We start from the raw sequence: 21,879 nt of genomic DNA on the forward strand, positions 1-21,879 counted from the left end.
TTCCAAGGGTGTGAATTAAGAAGGTACCAGCTTGTTCAGAAGAAGCGAAAAGTTTATATCCCCAGGTAGTAACACTGCGGCCGATGTAATCAGTCACATCGGGCCGAATTAGTAAATCCAGGTCTAATCTGAGTCGAGCAAAGCAACTCCTGGGTGACTCTTGGGAAGGCAGGGGAGGAATCACATGGCAAATATGGTAACCACGTCTTACAAGACAGGTGTTGGTCTTGAGTAGCCCCGGGAAAGGGCTGACTTTTGGCGGGCTTTTTCAGGGGCAGGGTCTGGCATGGGAGAAGTGAGACCAGAGCGTGGAATGGGGCCCCTACCTGGAGATCCCCAACATTCCAACCTTTTTGGATATATGTGGGCTGTGGTATCCTTGCGTATATGGCACCAGTTCAAGTCTGACTACTTCCTGTGGGCATGGGGCAACATGGGGAAGGGGAATCAGGAGTCGGTGGGGTCACGTTCAGTGGGAGGTGTGGGCAAAGGAGCGTTTGGTTAACTGCCATCCTGGAGACCTCAGATATCGGTTTCTTTGAGGAAACAGAGAAGGTAAATTGCTAGCAGGAAAAAAAGCCAGATTATTAACACCTGCCCTGTGAGTGTGGTTAGTCGTGGGAAAAGAATGAAACAGAGATGTGCCCTGGTTGTACAGAAGAGGCAAGGATAAAGGAGCCAGGAGAAAGAGCAGAAATGCCCTTGAGTCTGGAGAGGTGAAACCAGCACCTGTGGTCCCAGGAGCTTGGGGAAGTGGCACGCCAAATCAAAGCTTGATGTGTCCCAGGAGTACAGGAGCCACAACATCGCGTCTGCTGTTTCCCTGGAGGTTGAGAGAACGCCCGTCCTGTAAAGGTGTCGCTATGAGTTAAGAGATAGTGGAGCCTTTTTATGAATGGGCATGCAGGTAAAGTCAGCCTGTCACCGTATCTCCAGGGTCCCTTGCTGCTTCTGTTGCTAACCCCACCTAATTGCTGTTTCAGGAAGGGTTTTCGCTCGTTGGCAGCAAGAGCTGGTTGAAGATTGTGAGGCGCATGGACTGTCTTCTGTTTGGAACAACGATAAAGGCAAGATGACAGAGAGCTGTGTGGCCAGCCGTGTTTATATAATGCCCACTCTTCCTATTGCTGTGTGTTTGGCAGGGTTGGGTATGGGGAGCCTCTCGGGGTGAGGGGACCATTGATGGGAAGATAATGTGTTGAAGAAAGGTTTGCCCAGTAAGCAAAACGTAAAGCAAACAGGAGCTGCCCCTGGTGTGCAGGCTGACTGGTTGCTATGGCGCTGGGTTGTGCAGCTTCTCTGCTCTGAGCACTGGGTTGGCACCTGCCTGGTTAGTTAGATGTTGAAAAGGGTATCTTTGATAATTCCATTGAATATGTATTTTTACTTTTTCTTAGTGTAATATTAAAAAGTAAGATCTGGGTGTGGTGATTGCATGCCTTTAATCCCAGCATTTGGGAAACAGGGAGCTGATCTCTGTGACTTCAAGGTCAGCATAATCTACATAGTGAGTTCCAAGTCAGCCAAGAGCATAGAAACTCTGTCTCAAAACAAAACACAAACCAAAAAGTCCCTGGCCAGTAAGATGGCTTAGTGTGTAAAGGTGCTTGCTGGCACACCCAATAGCCTGCCTGTGTTCAACATGTGGGTTGCATAAAGTGAACAGAGAGAACCCAAACCATAAACTACACTCCAGCCCCCATGGGATGGCACCTGGGACAGATCACAGCCACCTGTGAATCAGCTCCAGGGGATCTTATTCTCTCTTCTAACCTTTGTGGCCACCCACACACATATACACATAAATATATAATGCAAATAAATCCTTAAAAGTTAAAATTGCTTTTTATTTGTTTGCTAGCTGTATTAAACATGAAGGATTATCCTCATGAAAGAAACCCACAAATTCATCACCTAGATGATGCCCCTTAAAAAATAACCATGAAAAGCCAGGTGGTGGTGGCACATACCTTTAATCCCAGCACTCAGGAGGCAGAGACAAGAGGATCTCTTTTAGTTCAAGGAAAACCTGGTCGGTCTGTAGAGTGAGTTCAAAGACAGGCTCCAAAGCTACAGAGAAACCCTGTCTCGAAAAACCAAAAACTGAAACAAAACAAAACAAAAAAACCCCATGAAAACCAGTTTGTTAGCATACATTGAACATATAATTGATGTGGGAACTCCTTCTGTATATGTGTTGCTTTTATTGGTTAATGAATAAAGAAGCTGCTTTGGCCTGTGTAGAGTAGAGCTAGGTGAGAAGACTAAACTGAATGCCGGGAGAAAGAAGGTGGAGTCAGTGAGACGCCATGTAACTGCCAGAAGAGACAGATGCCAGAACTTTGCCCAGTAAGCCACAGCCTGGTAAGCCACAGCCACGTGATGATACACAGATTAATAGAAATGGGTTAATTTAAGCTAGAACGATGCTTAAGCTATTGGCCAAGCAGTGTTTTAAATAATATAGTTTCTGTGTAATTATTTCAGGTCTGAGCGGCCAGGAACAAACAAGAAGCCTCTGACAACATATAATAATAAAATTTAGGGGGAAGATGCTGATTTTTAAGTAACCCACAAATCTTAAGAATTAGAGGAGAGCTCAAAGGTATCAGTAGACAGATCTTAGCCTGGAGCACAGACCCCACAGAGCCTCACAGAGTTCAGGGGTCTGTGAACCTATAGGGATTTTCAGTGACCTCTAACTTGTCAGTTCTTTCTGCCATGGATGTGGGTGACAAACTGCAATAGTATGGACCTTCTCACAGTAGGCGCACAGATGTGTCCCTGTCACAGTACAGTTGTTGATCTCAGATACCATTGATGCTCCTTGTATCTCAAGATGGCCATAGTCCTGACAGCTAATCCGTTACAATGTATTAACAAGAAAGCCTACATGAACAGTTCACAGGTAGTGTTTAATACTGTAACAAATCACCATAAGAATTGGTATCCAGGACCACAAGGGGACACAATGCAGAGATCAACAGATCCAGCCCAGCTCCAACAGGTGCTTTTTTGCTCACTGTTATATAAATGATACTCTTTATTCACGACATATTTCCAGTTACTTTTTTGAGTCGGTTTATTTTTTAAAATTTATTATTCTCTCATATATAATATCCCAACTATAGTTTCCCTTCCCTCCTCTGCTTCTAGGCTCTCTCCCTTGCTTCCCTCATTTCAAGATCCACTCCTCCTCTGTCTCCTTTCAGAAAAGAGCAGGCCTTACAGGGATATCAGCCAAAAATGGTAAAACAAGTTAAAATAAGACTAGGCAAATACCCTCATATCAAGGCTAGATTAGGCAACCCAGAAGGAAGAAAAGGGTCCCAAGAGCAGGCAAAAGATCAGAGGGAGTGGCACTATTAGGAGGTGTGGTTTTGTTAGAGGAAGTGTGTCACTGGGGGTGGGCTTTGAGGTCTCCTATACTCGGGGTATGTTCAGTGTAGCAGACTGTCGCCTGCAGATCAAGATGTTGTACTCTTCAGCTCCTTCTCCAGCACTATGTCTGCCATGACCCTCCATAATGATAATGGACTAAACCTCTGAAACTGTAAGCCACTCCAGTTAAATATTTTCCTATATAAGAGTTGCCATGGTCATGGTATCTCTTTACAGTAATAGAAACTCCAATTAAGACCAGGATCTATACTGTTTTCATAAAGTTGATTTTAAGGTCATTTTCTTGTGCTTCAGCTGTGTTGGAACATTCAGGGTTTGCTCTAGGAGGACAGCTGAGCTCTGGGGGTGACATACTGCCCTGGCTCTTGTTGACTGAGTTCTTACACTGGCATCTAGGTATCTAGGTTTGGAGTACATCTAGGTCTAGGTGTCAGTTTCTGAGTTTGTCTTTCTTGGATGGGTGTTTCCTTTCTTGGTTTCTATTTCTCCTTGGTCTTCTGCCTTTGTGACCTGGAGTTTTGGTAGCCAGTGTGACCTCTGGTCCAGCAAGGAGTCTTCCCTCTGAGCTGGGGGCTGGACTTCTGGTAGCCACCATGGCTTTTGGCCCAACAGGGAGGTCTGTGCCTGAGTTTGCCTATCTGTTCTTTTGGCTGGTGTGCCCTGCTGCTGTTCACCTGAGTGGCATGGCCTGCCCTGAGTAGGCAAAATTGAACCTCCTTACTGAACTTTTAATAATATAACATTAATGAAACAATATTTTCGGTTTCTAGGAAAGTGATTTTATCATCAGCAAACAATGATTATTTCCAGTGGTTCACATTTTGAAGTGCTTCCCCCACCTCTGATGGTTAATCTGTGTTGTTTGTGAAATGAAATAGAAACAGTTTGGCTTGTTTCTAAAATCACCCAGAAGAGAAACCACTAAGCATATCTGCATAGACCTTTCAGTGTGGAGAAATGACCCACGCTGGCTGAGGGATGAGCGTCCAGACTGAATAAAGTATAGGAAGAGTGGGGAAGTCTGAACACAACATTCATCTCTGCCTACAGATGACATGTGACCAGCCATGTCAGCCTGCCCACTCCTACTGCTCCATGATGAGCTAACCCCATAAACCCTGAGCCACTGTCAACCTGTAGACAGAAGATTCTGTCCCACCTGGTCCCGCAGCCACTCAGTCCCGAAGAAACACACAGAGGCTTATATTAATTATAAACTGTTTGGCCTCTTAGCTCAGACTTATTATTAACTAGCTTTCACAACTTAAATTATCCCATAGTTCTTGTTTATGTTTAGCCATGTGGCTTGGTACCTTCTCTCAGTGAGGCATTCTCATCTTGCTTCCTCTGGTGACTGCCTTTCCTCTTCCCAGACTACTCTTAATCTGGTCACCCCACCTATACTTCCTGCCTGGCTACTGGCCAAACAGCCTTTTATTAAACCAATATGAGTGATAAATCTTTACAGTGTACAAAGGCATTATCCCACATCAGTTCCCTTTTTTTCTTTTCAAAACAAGACCCTGAAACTAATCTCCTTTGTTTAGCTTTTTTCCTGACCATTATCCATAAAAACTTGTAACCAGGGCTGGAGAGATGGCTCAGTGGTTAAGAGCATTGCCTGCTCTTCCAGAGGTCCTGAGTTCAATTCCCGGCAACCACATGGTGGCTCACAACCATCTGTAATGAGGTCTGGTGCCCTCTTCTGGCCTGCAGACATACACACAGACAGAATATTGTATGCATAATAAATAAATAAATATTTTTAAAAAAAGTCTCTCTTAAAAAAAAAACTTGTAACCAACACTCTAAACAAAGACAAACATTCATAATGCATTTTTTGGGAATATGGGTGTAGTTTTTAGGCTACTTCCTCCTGATAAGGGTGCTGATAATCTTTTACTTACTTACTTACTTACTTACTTACTTATTTAAGATTTCTGTCTCTTCCCCGCCACCGCCTCCCATTTCCCTCCCCTCCCCCAATCAAGTCCCCCTCCCTTGTCAGCCCCAAGAGCAATCAGGGTTCCCTGCCCTGTGGGAAGTCCAAGGACCACCCACCTCCATCCAGGTCTAGTAAGGTGAGCATCCAAACTGCCTAGGCTCCCACAAAGCCAGAACATGCAGTAGGATCAAAAACCCATTGCCATTGTTCTTGAGTTCTCAGTAGTCCTCATTGTCCGCTATGTTCAGTAAGTCCGGTTTTATCCCAGGCTTTTTCAGACCCAGGCCAGCTGGCCTTGGTGACTTCCCGATTGTCTCAGTGTGTGGGTGCACCCCTCGTGGTCCTGAGTTCTTTGCTCATGCTCTCTCTCCTGCTCCTGATTTGAACCTTGAGATTTCTGTCCGGTGCTCCAGTGTGGGTCTCTGTCTCCTTTCCTCGCCTGATGAAGGTTAATATTCAGGAGGATGCCTATATGTTTTTCTTTGGGTTCTCCTTCTTATTTAGCTTCTCTAGGATCACTAATTATAGGCTCAATGTCTTTTATTTATGGCTAGAAACCAAATATGAGTGAGTACATCCTATGTTCTTCTTTTTGGGTCTGGCTTACCTCACTCAGGGTAGTGTTTTCTATTTCCATCCATTTGCATGCAAAATTCAAGAAGTCAGGGTGCTGATAATCTTATGGAAACAAACCTAAAGAAAATTTAGGATGATGGTCAAGTCCTGACTGAGTATTCTGTGAGGCTGGATCATCTCAGCCAGCAGTCTTGAAACTGTTCTGGATGCAGAACTCAGAGGAAACTGCAAGTTTAGGAAGTTTCTCTAAAATATTGGATCACCTGGGTCATCTGTTCCCACTGGAGGTTTTTCAGGGGTTTTCCTTGATCACACCCTATTTTTCTTAACCCAGAAGGAATCCACAATCTCTCGTTTCCTATGGAAACAAAAGTAAAACCTCTTCTCCAGAGTAACATATCTTTTGACTTCAATTTTGAAGTCAAGGCATTTTCAAATTATATAGGTTGGATTATTCCAGCAGCATTCATAATCAAATGTCTTTTAGCAGCTGTTGCTCCTTTCTCAGCAGTCAAACAATTCAAAGACAACACAGTAACATAGAGTTTTGCCGCCGGCTGCTCTTAAACATCATTTAAGTGCTTGGTGGCAGAACCTCTTTAAAGAGCTGCTTGGTTTTTGCCACTAACGCTGAGTCCGGAAGCCTCTCTTAAAGGAGCCACCAGCAAATAGAGCCTACAGGAGTAAAGATGGTCACCAGCACACAGAGCCTGCAGGAGTAAAGATGATCACCAGCACACAGAGCCTGCAGGAGTAAAGGTGATCACCAGCACACAGAGCCTGCAGGAGTAAAGATGGTCACCAGCACACAGAGCCTGCAGGAGTAAAGATGATCACCAGCACACAGAGCCTACAGGAGTAAAGATGATCACCAGCACACAGAGCCTGCAGGAGTAAAGATGATCACCAGCACACAGAGCCTGCAGGAGTAAAGATGATCACCAGCACACAGAGCCTGCAGGAGTAAAGATGATCACCAGCACACAGAGCCTGCAGGAGTAAAGATGATCACCAGCACACAGAGCCTGCAGGAGTAAAGATGATCACCAGCACACAGAGCCTGCAGGAGTAAAGATGATCACCAGCACACAGAGCCTGCAGGAGTAAAGATGATCACCAGCACACAGAGCCTGCAGGAGTAAAGATGGTCACCAGCACACAGAGCCTGCAGGAGTAAAGATGATCACCAGCACACAGAGCCTGCAGGAGTAAAGATGGTCACCAGCACACAGAGCCTGCAGGAGTAAAGATGGTCACCAGCACACAGAGCCTGCAGGAGTAAAGATGATCACCAGCACACAGAGCCTGCAGGAGTAAAGATGATCACCAGCACACAGAGCCTGCAGGAGTAAAGATGATCACCAGCACACAGAGCCTGCAGGAGTAAAGATGATCACCAGCACACAGAGCCTGCAGGAGTAAAGATGATCACCAGCACACAGAGCCTGCAGGAGTAAAGATGGTCACCAGCACACAGAGCCTGCAGGAGTAAAGATGATCACCAGCACACAGAGCCTGCAGGAGTAAAGATGATCACCAGCACACAGAGCCTGCAGGAGTAAAGATGATCACCAGCACACAGAGCCTGCAGGAGTAAAGATGGTCACCAGCACACAGAGCCTGCAGGAGTAAAGATGGTCACCAGCACACAGAGCCTGCAGGAGTAAAGATGGTCACCAGCACACAGAGACTACAGGAGTAAAGATGATCACCAGCACACAGAGCCTGCAGGAGTAAAGATGATCACCAGCACACAGAGCCTGCAGGAGTAAAGATGGTCACCAGCACACAGAGCCTGCAGGAGTAAAGATGGTCACCAGCACACAGAGCCTGCAGGAGTAAAGATGATCACCAGCACACAGAGCCTGCAGGAGTAAAGATGATCACCAGCACACAGAGCCTGCAGGAGTAAAGATGATCACCAGCACACAGAGCCTGCAGGAGTAAAGATGGTCACCAGCACACAGAGCCTGCAGGAGTAAAGATGATCACCAGCACACAGAGCCTGCAGGAGTAAAGATGGTCACCAGCACACAGAGCCTGCAGGAGTAAAGATGATCACCAGCACACAGAGCCTGCAGGAGTAAAGATGGTCACCAGCACACAGAGCCTACAGGAGTAAAGATGATCACCAGCACACAGAGCCTGCAGGAGTAAAGATGGTCACCAGCACACAGAGCCTGCAGGAGTAAAGATGATCACCAGCACACAGAGCCTGCAGGAGTAAAGATGATCACCAGCACACAGAGCCTGCAGGAGTAAAGATGATCACCAGCACACAGAGCCTGCAGGAGTAAAGATGATCATCAGCACACAGAGCCTGCAGGAGTAAAGATGATCACCAGCACACAGAGCCTGCAGGAGTAAAGATGGTCACCAGCACACAGAGCCTGCAGGAGTAAAGATGATCACCAGCACACAGAGCCTGCAGGAGTAAAGATGATCACCAGCACACAGAGCCTACAGGAGTAAAGATGATCACCAGCACACAGAGCCTACAGGAGTAAAGATGATCACCAGCACACAGAGCCTGCAGGAGTAAAGATGATCACCAGCACACAGAGCCTGCAGGAGTAAAGATGATCACCAGCACACAGAGCCTGCAGGAGTAAAGATGGTCACCAGCACACACAGCCTGCAGGAGTAAAGATGATCACCAGCACACAGAGCCTGCAGGAGTAAAGATGATCACCAGCACACAGAGCCTACAGGAGTAAAGATGATCACCAGCACACAGAGCCTGCAGGAGTAAAGATGATCACCAGCACACAGAGCCTGCAGGAGTAAAGATGATCACCAGCACACAGAGCCTGCAGGAGTAAAGATGATCACCAGCACACAGAGCCTGCAGGAGTAAAGATGGTCACCAGCACACAGAGCCTGCAGGAGTAAAGATGATCACCAGCACACAGAGCCTGCAGGAGTAAAGATGATCACCAGCACACAGAGCCTGCAGGAGTAAAGATGATCACCAGCACACAGAGCCTGCAGGAGTAAAGATGGTCACCAGCACACAGAGCCTGCAGGAGTAAAGATGGTCACCAGCACACAGAGCCTGCAGGAGTAAAGATGGTCACCAGCACACAGAGCCTGCAGGAGTAAAGATGATCACCAGCACACAGAGCCTGCAGGAGTAAAGATGATCACCAGCACACAGAGCCTGCAGGAGTAAAGATGGTCACCAGCACACAGAGCCTACAGGAGTAAAGATGATCACCAGCACACAGAGCCTGCAGGAGTAAAGATGGTCACCAAAGTTGTGCTTGACTCTGTTCTTGTTTGTCTAGAATCTTTTTTTTTTTCTAGAAAAAAACAATAGCTTTTTCAGGCTTTATGTGGAAATTCTTGTCAAATATTTGGGCACCATTTTGTAGCCGGAGGTGTGTGTCCCACCCAGTCTGGCAGCTGTTCAGGCCCAGAGAAACACTCTTCTCCAGTTGCTTCCAGTCAAGTTCTTAAGTTCTTGTTACAGCACATGGAACTAACTTGTGTGGGTACTGAGCCCTGGCACCCTGTAGTTGCGCTGATGCCCTGGTCCCTCCCAGACCGCATGGGCGGTGGTGCTCAGATCGTAAATACATCTCCAGCTCTCCATCAAAGAGGTATTGCTCAGTTGTCGTTTATTTACTAAGACCTTTACCAGGATACACAATACATTCCATCGAGCACCTTTTAAAAACAGTTTATTTTTTGAGTGGCAAGGAGCATGGAAATGCCTGGTCAGAGGACAACTTTTGGGAGTTGAGTTTCTCCCTCGAGTGTGTGGGTCCCAGGGGTGGAACTCGGGGAGGGTTATCACCTTGGGCAACAAGTGATGCCATCTTGCAGGCCTCACCGAATACTATTTGACACTTAGCAAAATACTGTTTCTTTTCTCCTCTCTGCTGCCTTAATGTCACATAGCAACTGTTGGCCTCTACCTTCTGTCTTAGCTGGCTTCTTGCTTTGGATCACTTTTAATTCCTAAGTGCTATGTAACATGCACTATTGTTTACATTGACAAATAGAGGTCAAGTTTGCATTCCTGTAGCAGAAACTTAACATAATATAGATTCCGCAAAGAGTAAACATCGTATTTTTCTCTCTTCAGGCAGGATGCACAACTGAAGTAGGCTTGTGAGGTGGGTCTCCTTCCCTTAAACAGCTCTGATCACTCGTGAGAATTATGGCCAGTTTGCTAGCAGCAGACACTTGGGTGAAAGACATAAATCTAAACCAGTGTTGTCTTCATGTCTCACCCTAGTAACTCACTAAAGTTTTGTTGATTTTTTTTTTCTAGCCTGGGCTTTGAGGATTATCTATTGGTTTCAAAGCAAATATACTGAAACTTGTTCTCTGAATGTATCAGTCAATTTTCCATTGCTATAGTGAAATAACAGGCTAGGATACTTTATAAAGGAAAAAGGTTGACATAGCCTGCAGGTTTGGAAGCTCTAAAGAGGTAAGGGCCTCCTTGCTGACATAGTCTCAGCGTGACACAGGGCATATCATGGCAAGAACCGGGGAGCAAGCATGTATCTACCCTCTCCCCAGTGACCTGTAATCTAAAGGCCACCTAAAGGCCTGGCCTCTCAACACTCTTAGGTTAGTGTCTATCCTCTTGGACCTCAAGTCCAGGCTGCAGTTTGAACAGATGATCCCTCAGCATGGAGGCTTTTTTCTGAACTCCTAACCTTCTGACAGGTCAGACAGTGAGTCAGGTGAGAGTCTTGGTGAAGTCTTGACAGTGGTGGTGTAGTCATAGGACCTCACAGGAAAGCGCAATGGCTGCGTGAACTCTCTGACCCTCCCTAGCTCTGCGTGGCACCGGGGTGTCACATCATCCGGGTCCTGGGAGAAAAGCCCCTGCTCTGCTGTGTATGGAGACAGTACAGAGGCCAGCACTGAACCTCACTTCCTCTGTCCTCAAGAGGTCTGTGGAAAGTGGAGTTTCCTGTACATTACCTAACTTGAAATGTTCTACTTGACATCAGAACCACTTCTTAAAATATTGCAATTCCAAGGCTAGGCGGTGGTGGCGCACGCCTTTAATCCCAGCACTGGGGAGGTAGAGGCAGGCGGATCTCTGTGAGTTTGAGGCCAGCCTGGTCTATAAGAGCTAGTTCCAGGACAGGCTCCAAATCTACACAGAGAAACCCTGTCTCAAAGGAAAAAATAATGTATATGTGCATGTGTGTATATGTATATACACATAAATATATATATTTTAATTCCTTGGATGACTGACAGCAGAGACTGTCTTTGCAGTTTGCTAACTAAAATGTTTTCCTTGGAGTTGAGATGGCTCAGCCGACAGGAGAACTTACTGCTCCTGCAGAGGGTAGAGTTCTGTTCCCAGAACCCACACCAGGCCACTCACTCACAACTGTCTGTGACTACAGCTCCAGATCTGACACTCTCTTTGGGCCTCTGTGTGTGTGCGCGCACACACACACACACACACACACACACACACACACACGTATGTATGCATGCAGATGTATGCATACAAATAAACTTTTTTAAAAACCTTTTGTCCCTAGTAAGATCTTCCTTTCAACTGTGACCATGAAGATACATGTCAAGAGTTTTGTCCTAGCACACCTTTTGGTTGGCCCAGTGGCACCGAGGACAGAAGATGAAGACCATCTTTCTGGTCTCCCGGGTGTATGCTGCTTTTGGCTTGAGTTTGCACACACTAAGGTGCGTTTCTGGCTCCAGACAGTTAACTTTGGATTCCTCTGGAGGATTTCATAGGTGGGAAAGGCAGCCACAGACATCGGAGGCCTTTCCTCCAAGGAAGCCCTAACTGTCTAAACTGGTTCCTGCACGTGCTCCACCCAGACACAACTGCTGGAGGGTTTGTACCTGTTCACTTGATGTAACAGTTCTGGGTTTTGGTGCCCGTGACTCTTAAGGGTAAAGGAACGCACAGATATCTTCCTACAGCACCTGGAGTAGGAGGAGTCCAAAACAACCAAGTGAGAAACCCAGTGGCTCACACACCATTTCCTTTCCTCGCGGAAAGCCACTGCTAATAACCTGATAATCTGGGAATTATTTACCTCAAGACTCAAAGGCTAAAGGCAGCAATACACACACACACAAGAAAAATACAAATTAACTAGGTATGTAGCTTAAGAAAAATCTTCAAGCTCAGTTATAACCAGAGAAATGCATGTCAGAAGATCTGTTTACCTCGTATGCAATGAAAATGAATAAGCACGGCAGCGCCGGGATGGACGGGAATGGGCACACAGGCAAGTCTGCACTGAGCCATTTCTAGTAGAGATGCTTTCAGGGTTTATAAAGCGCTGTCTGTGGTTTGTGAGGGGGAAAGGCTGCGGTAACCTGAATATCTGTCAGTAGGAGGCCAGTTAAATAAAGGGATATGCTTCAGCTTTTAGAAGTAATGAGCTATACTTCTATTTTTATACACCCATTGAATAGAAAATTAGGCTACAGCACTGTAGCTTAAAATATGCACGAAATACAATCTATGTGTTGTGTACTATATAGGAGAGCTCTGCGACGTCTCCTAACGGACCCAGATACATAGGGCTGTCCATGTGAGTGATGGCGGTTAACTCGCACTCAGAGAGTAGAGTGGATGGAAATATGGAGAGAAGCTGGTGGGGGGCGGGGGGGCTGCACACTCCTGAGAGGCCAAGACTTCGGCTGTTTTGATAAGTTTTATTTAAACAGAATGAATTGATCTGGGGAAAGCAACAAGTTGCTTACAGGAACTTTTAGAATTTTGCTGAGGTCAGAAATGTTTTCACACTAACATGTGGTTTACATATTTACATATAGTGAAAAGGCCGTTCTTTTCCGTGCTGTTGGGAATGTCATGTATGTAGACTCATCTAGACAGAGTTCTAGCCCAGAGAAGGAAACTGTTGCTGATGGTTTTATGTTACTACTGTTCTTGAGCTTACCGTGAAGTAACTCTGATGAACTGCCCCATCTAGGTTTGGGAGTGGGGGATTTGTTCATTTGTTTGTGGTTTGTCCCGCGTGTCAGTTTGCCTGAGGCTATAACTCGGGGGATGTAAGGCATTTCCCTGTGTGACTTATGTAGTGGTCAGGTGTCCTAAGGATAAAGGGCACTAGAGATTATTAATGAGGTGCACAAGCTTTGAGCTTCTGCCTGTGCCCTACTCCCTGGATGTTCATGCTCACTACCTCATTTAATGACAGTCAGCTTCCTTTCCTGTCCCTCCTGCATAAGCATTCATGTATATAGGATGTTCACTGAGGTCAGCGCTCAGTCTTCTCAGTCCCTCCACCTTATTTTTTTGAGGCAGGTTCTCACTGAACTCAGAGTTTACAATTTCAGTTAGGCTGTCTGGCCGCCGAGACCCTGGGAGCATTCAGCCTCCACTCAGCAGGGCAGGGATTGCAGGCAGAACTGCGGGGACTGGCTCTGACATAGTGCTGGGATCCAGTGTAGCTCCTCGGGTTTGCACAGCATGCACGCCACTCACAGAGCCATCGCCAGCCCTGCCTGCTCTTCCCTTTCCATTCAGAAACATTTTGTTGAGCCAGAGCTGTCGTATATTGTTTTCAGATATTTCTATTTAAGGAATTAGATGCTGTGAAACTTACTATTTTGTGCACTAACCTAAAAATTTAAAAATATCAGATGTAAAATCTGTATTGAAAGCAAGATAAAACACCGGCCTACCACTCAGTCAGTAGAGTGACTATTGAGTTTGCTAGTGTCAGTTGCCTGAGGGAAATGCATTCCAGCATGAAGAAAGGCTTCTAAAAAGGTATAGGAACAAGTTCTGGATTCTCTGTACTTGCTCCAACAAGCAAGAGAGCATTTACTGGGAGTGTTTACCCCACAGCAGACAATACTCAGTGATGGCATTTGATTTTCCACAGAGCAAGAGCCGCATGTTTCGTGTGCAGTTCAGTGGAGAGTCGCAGGAAGAGGCGCTGGAGCGCTGCTGCAACTGTGTGCAGACCCTGGCCCAGTATGTCACCGTTCAGGCACCTGACAGCATGGTCCAGCAGCTTCAGCAGAGCCCAGGCCCACTGGGGGCAGGCGAAAGCCAAGGGAAGGACCCACTGCAGCAGGGGGTGAGTGCTAACTTGATGAAGTAATGCACGGTGTCAGGACCCCCAGGTCACTCAGTCACCTCTAACACCAGCTCCAGTGATCCAGTATGCTCTCCTAGTCTCCTTATTCATATAGGCTGGAGTGTGCGTGCACACACACAAATAATTGTTTAAAAATATCTAATGTTGCGTGATCTTTTAAATTCAAGGTTCATACTTTCAAATTAGTTGCTTAAACACGGAGACCTAAAACAGGGAGCCCTAGCTGTATTCCAGTGTGATCACAGAACAGGGGTTCTCAAAGCCCTCCTTGGGGCCCTCAAGGTCAAAACCATTTTCATCACAGTAGAACATTATCTACCACTTTTACTGTCTGTTTTGGTCGGACCAAATGGCTTGAGTCAGGCTCCTGACACCACTGTCAGCTTCTACCCCCTTCCTTCACAAAGCATGCTGGGTAAGAAGGGCCCACACTGGGCAAGTGCTGGTTGTTTCTGAAAGGCACCTCAACGAGACACTTGCCACTGGCAGCCAGACTACCTCTGCCTTCACATCCCATGCCCTCCAGAGCCATGGGCACCCCACAGCAGGGGCACCCCACAGCAGGGGCACCCCACAGCAGGGCAGCTCCCAGGGAGCATTTCAAAAGGAAGCTAGGCCTTTCACCCCTGATAACAATGGACACTACTTCTGCCAGTAACAGAAGGTCATGGTTTTGGTTTTAGGATCTGCCCTTCTTCCTGTGATCCACAGGGTTGTGCCAGTGTGCTGGGCCTAAAACCCAAGTTAAAGTTAGAATCTTGGAAAACTTGTGTCTACCACACAGGTGTCAGGCCTTCCTGACCCAAAAGACGTTTGTGAGCTTAAGTCAATGTGATTTATCCTTTATGAACAAATGACAGAATGTGTTAACACGTGTAAGTTAGGTGTTGCTGACTGAACCGGTATCTCCAGGGTGACCAATGCACAGTGCCTGAAGATTCTAAATAGCTGGGAGTGAGCTGAGAGTGCTGTGGTGTCGGGCACTTGAAGGTCACTGCTGTGGTCCAGCGTGTGCTGCCTGTGTCCGGCCACTTATGGCTGTACCATGTGGGAACACGTGCAGACTGTGGCTGTGAGCTGAGCAGCAGATGAAGGCACCAGTGTGCCGACTTTAAAGGCTGGTCCCAGACTGTCAAGGTGGTGAAAGTGCTGAGTCTATTTTCAGGGACTCATCTCATCTATAATTTGGTGTTCTGGATAGTTGAAACATCCTGATGTTATGCAAAGGTCATAAGCTCTGGTTGGTATCTGAACAGATCTGGGTTAGAGTTCTAGCCAGGTTTTGTGGTAGCTGTGTGATCTCATGCAAGCCATGAACGTCCTCTGTGCCGTGGGGAACGAGAAATGCTGGCAGCACTGAACAGTTCTTGGTAAACAAAACAAAACCCACACTGTCCATCACAACACTGCTGCCAGCACAGCTCCCTTCTCAGCTCTGCTCTTCCTGCCAGTGAGCAAAGGTCAGAGCCACCAGAACCCAGAAGGAACAGCAGACACTGAAGCAGCAAAGAAGGCAAGGCAAAGCCACTGAGCGCGAGCACAGCCTAGACCAAACACTTCTCAAGTTGACCTGCAACTTCTGGCATGCAAATCTACATAAATGCTTAGTCTACCTTAAAAGTTGAGGCATGGCCAAGTTCAGATCACCACTGCATTTAGGTGGATCATATCATCTACCAATACCGTGTCTTTTTAGTCTAAAGTAGTTGTTCCCTTCTTTGCAGATAGGGATAATTCTATTCTTTTCTATTTAAAGTTCTTGACTCATTTCTTGGCTTATGTTTTAGTTTTTACTTTTCCTCAGCCTTGTAATTTTGTTAATTGTGGCCTCACCAGGTGTTTCTCAACCCAAAGGCTCTTGAGGCAACCCACTCCACCATAGGAAAGAGTTGGGCTGGAAGCAGGGGCAGGCAGGAGGAGGGTGGTATGAAGTTCATATGACCTTGTCTCTTAGTGAGCACAGAGAGGATGAAGTCTGTTACTATGTGAACCAAGCCTCTCCTCTGCTGGTGAGGTGGCCACCTGAGTCAAGAGTCCACCACACTCGGGAATCTGGCCACCCTCAGCAGCTGTTCAGTGTCAGAGGATGGTATTTTGGCTGACCGCTTTCTCACTGGGGCAGCACCGTGTGAGCTGAAATGATTGGTGTCCCAGGAAAGCAGTGACAGCAGAGAGGGAAGGTTACTGAGCATCAAGAAACTGTAGAAAGGACATGTGAACCAAGCTCATCTAAGGGCTGCTGACTCTACAGTCCCATTCCATTCCCAGCCCACATCCCACACCGCCCTGGCCTTTTCTCATTTTGATTTTGGTATCTACTAGTTCTTACTGTATGTTCAGCCCTACTTGTGGAAGGGCGGGGTCCTTCCAAGTCTGATCTTTTGTAACGGACTGGCAAGTCAGCTTCCACACAGGACAGAAGGCAGGCTGACCAACCTCTGCTTCTAGCAGACGTTTCTGATGGACAAGAAGCACCCTCAGAGAACTTCTTTTCTTTCTCTATTACATCCTCAGTTCCCACCCACCGCAGGAACACTCTTGTCCTCAAGATCAGCAATGTGGCTACAGGTTCCCAGAGCATGGCCAGGCCCGTGGATGTGCTAAACTCCTGGGCAAAGCTGACAGCCCGGCTTAGCACAATTCTGCTTAGCTCTTACCAAGCTGGAGTTCTAAAGGATGGGACCTCTGTCCTGTTCATCTAATACCCATCCTGTGTCACTCAGTGCCTGGGATAAAGTAGAAACAAACAGTTGCTAGAACTATCTAAGGAATTTTATTTAATGAAAAAAGTCAAAACTGCACAATGTTCAGAAGAAGATTCTTAAAATGTACTTTTATTAAATAAAATGTTGTCTCAGCGTAGACAGGGTTTCCCTGTTTTGCATTTCTGTGATTCTTGTGAACCTGAGGGGTTCCATACACACACTGTACTCCTGCTTCCTTGGGTGACAGTCCTTAGTTATGCATGGGTCTTCTGGACAGAAGTACACTATGGTCGCTAACAAGGCCCTAGCTGCCCATCAGCCCGAGACCACTAGCTAGATAGTGTTAGGTCTCTGTGCTGTGGTGGAACAAGTAAGGCCTCACCAGGACTGTCTTCCCCGGTGTGAGTAACAGCTATGTCTCTTCATATGTTTGTCTGTCCCCAAACCCTTGGAGCTGAGGACTCAAGAGTACACCACCAGTAAGTGAATCTCTCATCCCTCCTCTAACTGCATGTTTCTCTGCAGCCCTATCTGAATCTCGAGCAGCAGGTGTGTGTGGCAGCTGACACTGGCGCTCTGGAGGGAAGGACTTCAGTGATGCATCTAGCTCAGGTATTTCTGTGCTGGGTTTTGTCCCTAAAAATGGTAATCCACAAGAGTTTGTATCTGTCAATTCTTTCTCTTGCTATAGAAAAGAAACCTAAAGTGTTATTAAATAGAAGGTAAGGGGACAGGTTACTACCATTTACCCTGCCCTCACACAGGATGGCACGTGTAGACTGCCTGCCTCCCAGCCTGCCTGCCTGCCTGCCTGCCTGCCTCCCAGCCTGCCTGCCTGCCTGCCTGCCTCCCAGCCTGCCTGCCTGCCTGCCTACCTGCAGAAGTGAAGGAGACTGGTTTACTGTGCTATAAAGATCTTAAATCACCACCTCCCCAAAAGGATAAATCAATCTTCATTTGGAATTAAGATTGTGAATGATTGTAAAACAAATACCAAGCCAAATCTGGACTATATAATTCCTACAGAGCCAACTTTCAGTGCTGAGTCTCAGCCGAGGAGTGTTAGAAAGTAAGAGGAAGGCATTAAAAAAAAAAAATCCCTATTGCTGTTTTTCTGAACATGGGCTCTCGTAAAGATGGCCCTGGAACCATTTCCAGAACATTTAACATGAACACCTCAGTACCAAGGACACAGGAGGATAAAACCCGGTATATGAGCTGCCCATGCCTACAGATCCACATCTCCTACCGATTCTTTAAATCCGTGGACCATGCCACAGCTCATAAACAAGTTTTACTGGCTACGCAATGAGCTTGGTAAATCTGCCTGAGCCCAGGGAGCCTACTCAGCCCTTCAGAATCTCAGGCCTGCTGACTTTCTCAGTCACGTCACCGCTTAGATCTTGCAGACAGCTCCTGGCCATGTGTACTGCATTCACATTTGTAGCTGTTGGCTGTCCCCTGAGGATTTTGTTTCACTATATCCTGGCTATACCAGGCAAGGGCTGTGCGAGCTCATGCTTTCCACAGACCCAGCATATTCGTCAATAATTAAGAATGATGAGGAGTCTTTTCATTTAAAAAGCATCTATTAAACTGTGTAAATAGTGGTACATAAAGAAAATAGAGGCTTGTGTATGTGGTTGGGGAAGGACAGTTACAGATAAAGAACTCGAGAGAAGGCAGCAGGAAAGCAAATGCTTATCATGTATGAGAGCCTGGGTTCAGTCCTCAACCTGCACCCACAGGAAAAATAAGACAAGATTCTTGTCCTTAATGACCCAGAAACTGTAAAAGAGTAAAAAAACTCTGCCCAATAGTAGGCAGACTTTTGTTTTCTTTGTTCTGCGGAGTGGAGTGACCGATCAGGGTAAGGTGCTACGCTTTTAAAAGAAAGGAACGCGGCTGTCAATGGTGTCAGTAGTGACCCAGCAGCTGGCTTACACAACATTAGCAAGACCAGGAACAGCACAAGTTTGCTCTGACCTTTTGGGCAGGTCATCCTGTGAATACAAAGCTGGACAAACTTCTCGGAAGCCAGTTAATATAAACCAAGTTTAGTATTCTACTTTCTGAGAACTGCACTTCAGCTATACAAATGGGTACAGAACGTTTATCATAATACTATTTACAATTAAGAATGGCATCAACATAAATGCTCACCATCCTAAGTGGTTAACGTGACCTATTACTACACATATAAGAATTCTGATCAGGGGGGCTGGAGAGATGGCTCAGAGGTTAAGAGCATTGCCTGCTCTTCCAAAGGTCCTGAGTTCAATTCCCAGCAACAACATGGTGGCTCACAACCATCTATAATGGGGTCTGGTGCCCTCTTCTGGCCTGCAGGGATACACACAGGCAGAATATTGTATACATAATAAATAAATTAAAAAAAAAAAAAAAAGAACTCTGACCAGGGCCAGCAAGTGGCTCAGTGGCTAAAGGTGTTTTGTCTCTAAGCCTGGTGACCTCATTTTGATTCCTGGGACCCATGAGGTATAAGAAAAGACCTGAACCCAGCAAACTGTCTTTTGACCTCCATGTGTATGTCATGGCAACCTCCCTAACAACAAGTAAATGGAATTAATAGCAAGCCCTGTGATTGGCATGAAGAAATATTCACAACACATTGATTTTTTTCCTTAAAGCTATGAAATATCATTATTCCATTTTTTTAAAATACTAAATTTGAAAGTATATACACTGCTGCATGTTAACAGTGGCTCTCAATTTAGAACAGGATGGCATATTTTGGTTTTCTCTTTAATTTCTTTAGGCAGACTCTGCAAACCTAATTTAAGTTTAGAAAGGTAATAATTTTCTATTATCGATACATGTTGTTTAGAGAAATAATCTTGCACACAGGCACTATACCATGCAATATACTCACAGAAAGGGAGCTAGCTTTCTGACAGGGATTGTCTACCTGACAGCATTAGTGTGAGCAATCTGCAAGACACAGGAGCCAAAGAACCGAAAGTAAGAGGATCGCGACAGAGCTAGGACTCACTGACTCCATTTTGATCAAGAGAGAACACATCTTTCAAATTGTCAAGCAGAGTCAGACTTCAGTTTGAACTCTAATATTTAAATGCTGGTAATTTATGTATTGGTTTTCAGGGTTGGTGATGCGCTGGGTTCTATCCATATGCCTGTAACCCCAGTACTCAAGAGATAGAAGCAGGAGGACCAGGAGTTCGAGATCACCCTTGGCAACATAAGGGGTTTGAGACCACTCTGTGCTACTTGAGACCTCTTAAACAAAAAGCCTTACAATCAATTCCAGTGCCAGGACTGCAAGTATACCACACTACTTTTTCTTCACATGGATTTTGGCACCTTACCAACTGAGCTCATTTCCCCAACTCCTTAATTGATTTTTAAATGCTGCATGTTACCCAAAGCCATATGAATGTCCAATAAGCACATGAATTGATGCTCAGTATTACTTCTGACCAGGGAAAAGCAAATTAAAACCATAATGATACAGCCCTGCATGTTTGTTAGAAAGGCTAAAATTAAAAACAAACTCACAGGGCCAGCAAGATGGCTTAGTGAGTTGCCAGGCAAGCCTGATAATCCAAATTCAGTCCAGGGAATTCTCAAATCCCAGCGCTCCTAGGGCAAGATGAGAAGCAGAGATAAAATAACAAACACAAAATTGTAAAACCTAAGTGTAGAAAAGTACTTTTGTAAAGCCAGTAACATTTTAGTTTTTTATGTATTTTGCCTTGTTTCCCTGTGTTATGTTATCTGGGATGGTGTTCCCGCCTACAGTCAACCCCACCCTCTTTTGGCACCCCTGCAGACTATTCTGGCATCGGAGAAGCTGCCCCAAGTCTATGAACAATCTTCATGGGGAGCAGAAGAGTTGGGTCCCTTTCTACGCTTATGCCTCATGGATCAAAACTTTCCAGCATTTGTGGAAGAGGTGGAAAAGGAACTTAGAAAGATCACACAGAGTTGAGAAACTAAAGCCCTGCACATATATGCAATTAAGGAACTGAAGGTATTTGAAGAATAAAGAGTATTAATCCAAGCACCTTTTATCAATGTTTTATTGTTAAAAACAGGTGAGTCCACTTTTTTTGTACACCATTGCACTTCAATATACAGAACACAAGTACATGCATCTACAGTTAGTACCGCATGAGAACCCAGTCAGGTTATAAAATCTATCATCAATCATTAAACCAATGTGAAAAATACAGTGTCAAACCAAAAGTATAACTAGAGTTGCATAGAATATCACCATGCTATTAACATTTCAGGGTCATTGAAAACAAAAGGGAAATTATAAAAGTTGCCTTGATCGAATGTACAAGAATAAGGTTCAACACATCAGTGCAAAAGATTTCAGAATTTACATGATTTGACAAAAGAAAAATAGTCACTTAGAAAGCAATCATACATATATACTGCAATTCATTATAGCCATTCAATGGACTGTTCCAGGTTCTTAAAAGTTATAGGGTAAGCCCTTAGAGTGACAGACTTAAGTTTACACCCTCATCTTTATTACCAGAACTGCAGCTTCCTCATCTGACAGACAATAAGGAATGAGTATCAGCAGCTTAAAAATGAAACAAGCGTTTACTTTATTTTGGATTTTTCCCACCCCAAAAATATAAATATATATATATATATTTATATACTGTATATATCTGTAGGTTTTGCTGTACTTTACAAAATGATCACTAGATGGCAGCAGTGCATTTAAGAGCTTTGCCAATTTAACAGCTGCATAAGTAAAAAATGGTGCATGCATGATCCTCAGAGGACCTTTCCACTTCTATTTAAATATTTTAACAAAGGGAGGGAAAGCAACATTCACAGCACATCAAGCCCAAAATAGTTTACACCTTCTACACTGAAGCATTGTTTAAAATGTACCTGGCTAGGTCACCCTTATAGGAGAGGCTAAATAAGGCATGCTTTTAGACGGTCATTGTGGTGTTGCTCACTTGAAAGGGAGAGACCAAAGAGGTCCAAGCAGAAAATTTAGCAGGTCATGTTGCCACCGTTTTCAGAAACCTAAAGAGCTGTAGAGAGAGAAACATTTGAACATTAAGAGAATATGCACTGTCACTCACAGCTATGTCAAATAAAGCTCTCGTTCAAACAGCATGCTCAGGGATGTGGTATGAAATTCTGATCTCCA

At 45.4% G+C, this 21,879-nt stretch overlaps 2 protein-coding genes across 3 annotated transcripts in view; one reads left to right on the forward strand and one right to left on the reverse strand.

Annotated features, from left to right (window-relative positions):
- Rec114 (REC114 meiotic recombination protein) overlaps nucleotides 1-20,685 on the forward strand; it is a 97,194-nt gene extending 76,509 nt beyond the window's left edge. The window contains exons 3-6 of the mRNA XM_041679542.1: nucleotides 984-1,067; nucleotides 13,792-13,989; nucleotides 17,241-17,327; nucleotides 20,527-20,685. Of these exons, the coding sequence (XP_041535476.1) occupies nucleotides 984-1,067; nucleotides 13,792-13,989; nucleotides 17,241-17,327; nucleotides 20,527-20,685 (528 nt within the window). The remainder of the gene's footprint in view (nucleotides 1-983; nucleotides 1,068-13,791; nucleotides 13,990-17,240; nucleotides 17,328-20,526) is intronic.
- Nucleotides 20,686-20,758: 73 nt separating this feature from the next.
- The window catches only part of Nptn (neuroplastin), a 79,086-nt gene continuing 77,965 nt past the window's right edge, over nucleotides 20,759-21,879 (reverse strand). For both annotated transcript variants that reach the window (XM_041679345.1, XM_041679346.1), the window contains exon 9: nucleotides 20,759-21,760. The gene's annotated coding sequence lies outside the window, so the exon portion shown is untranslated. The remainder of the gene's footprint in view (nucleotides 21,761-21,879) is intronic.

This window comes from Microtus oregoni, unplaced genomic scaffold (genome assembly GCF_018167655.1).
Source record: "Microtus oregoni isolate MIOR12 unplaced genomic scaffold, Mior012 000032F_ref0000030, whole genome shotgun sequence".
NCBI lineage: Eukaryota > Metazoa > Chordata > Mammalia > Rodentia > Cricetidae > Microtus > Microtus oregoni.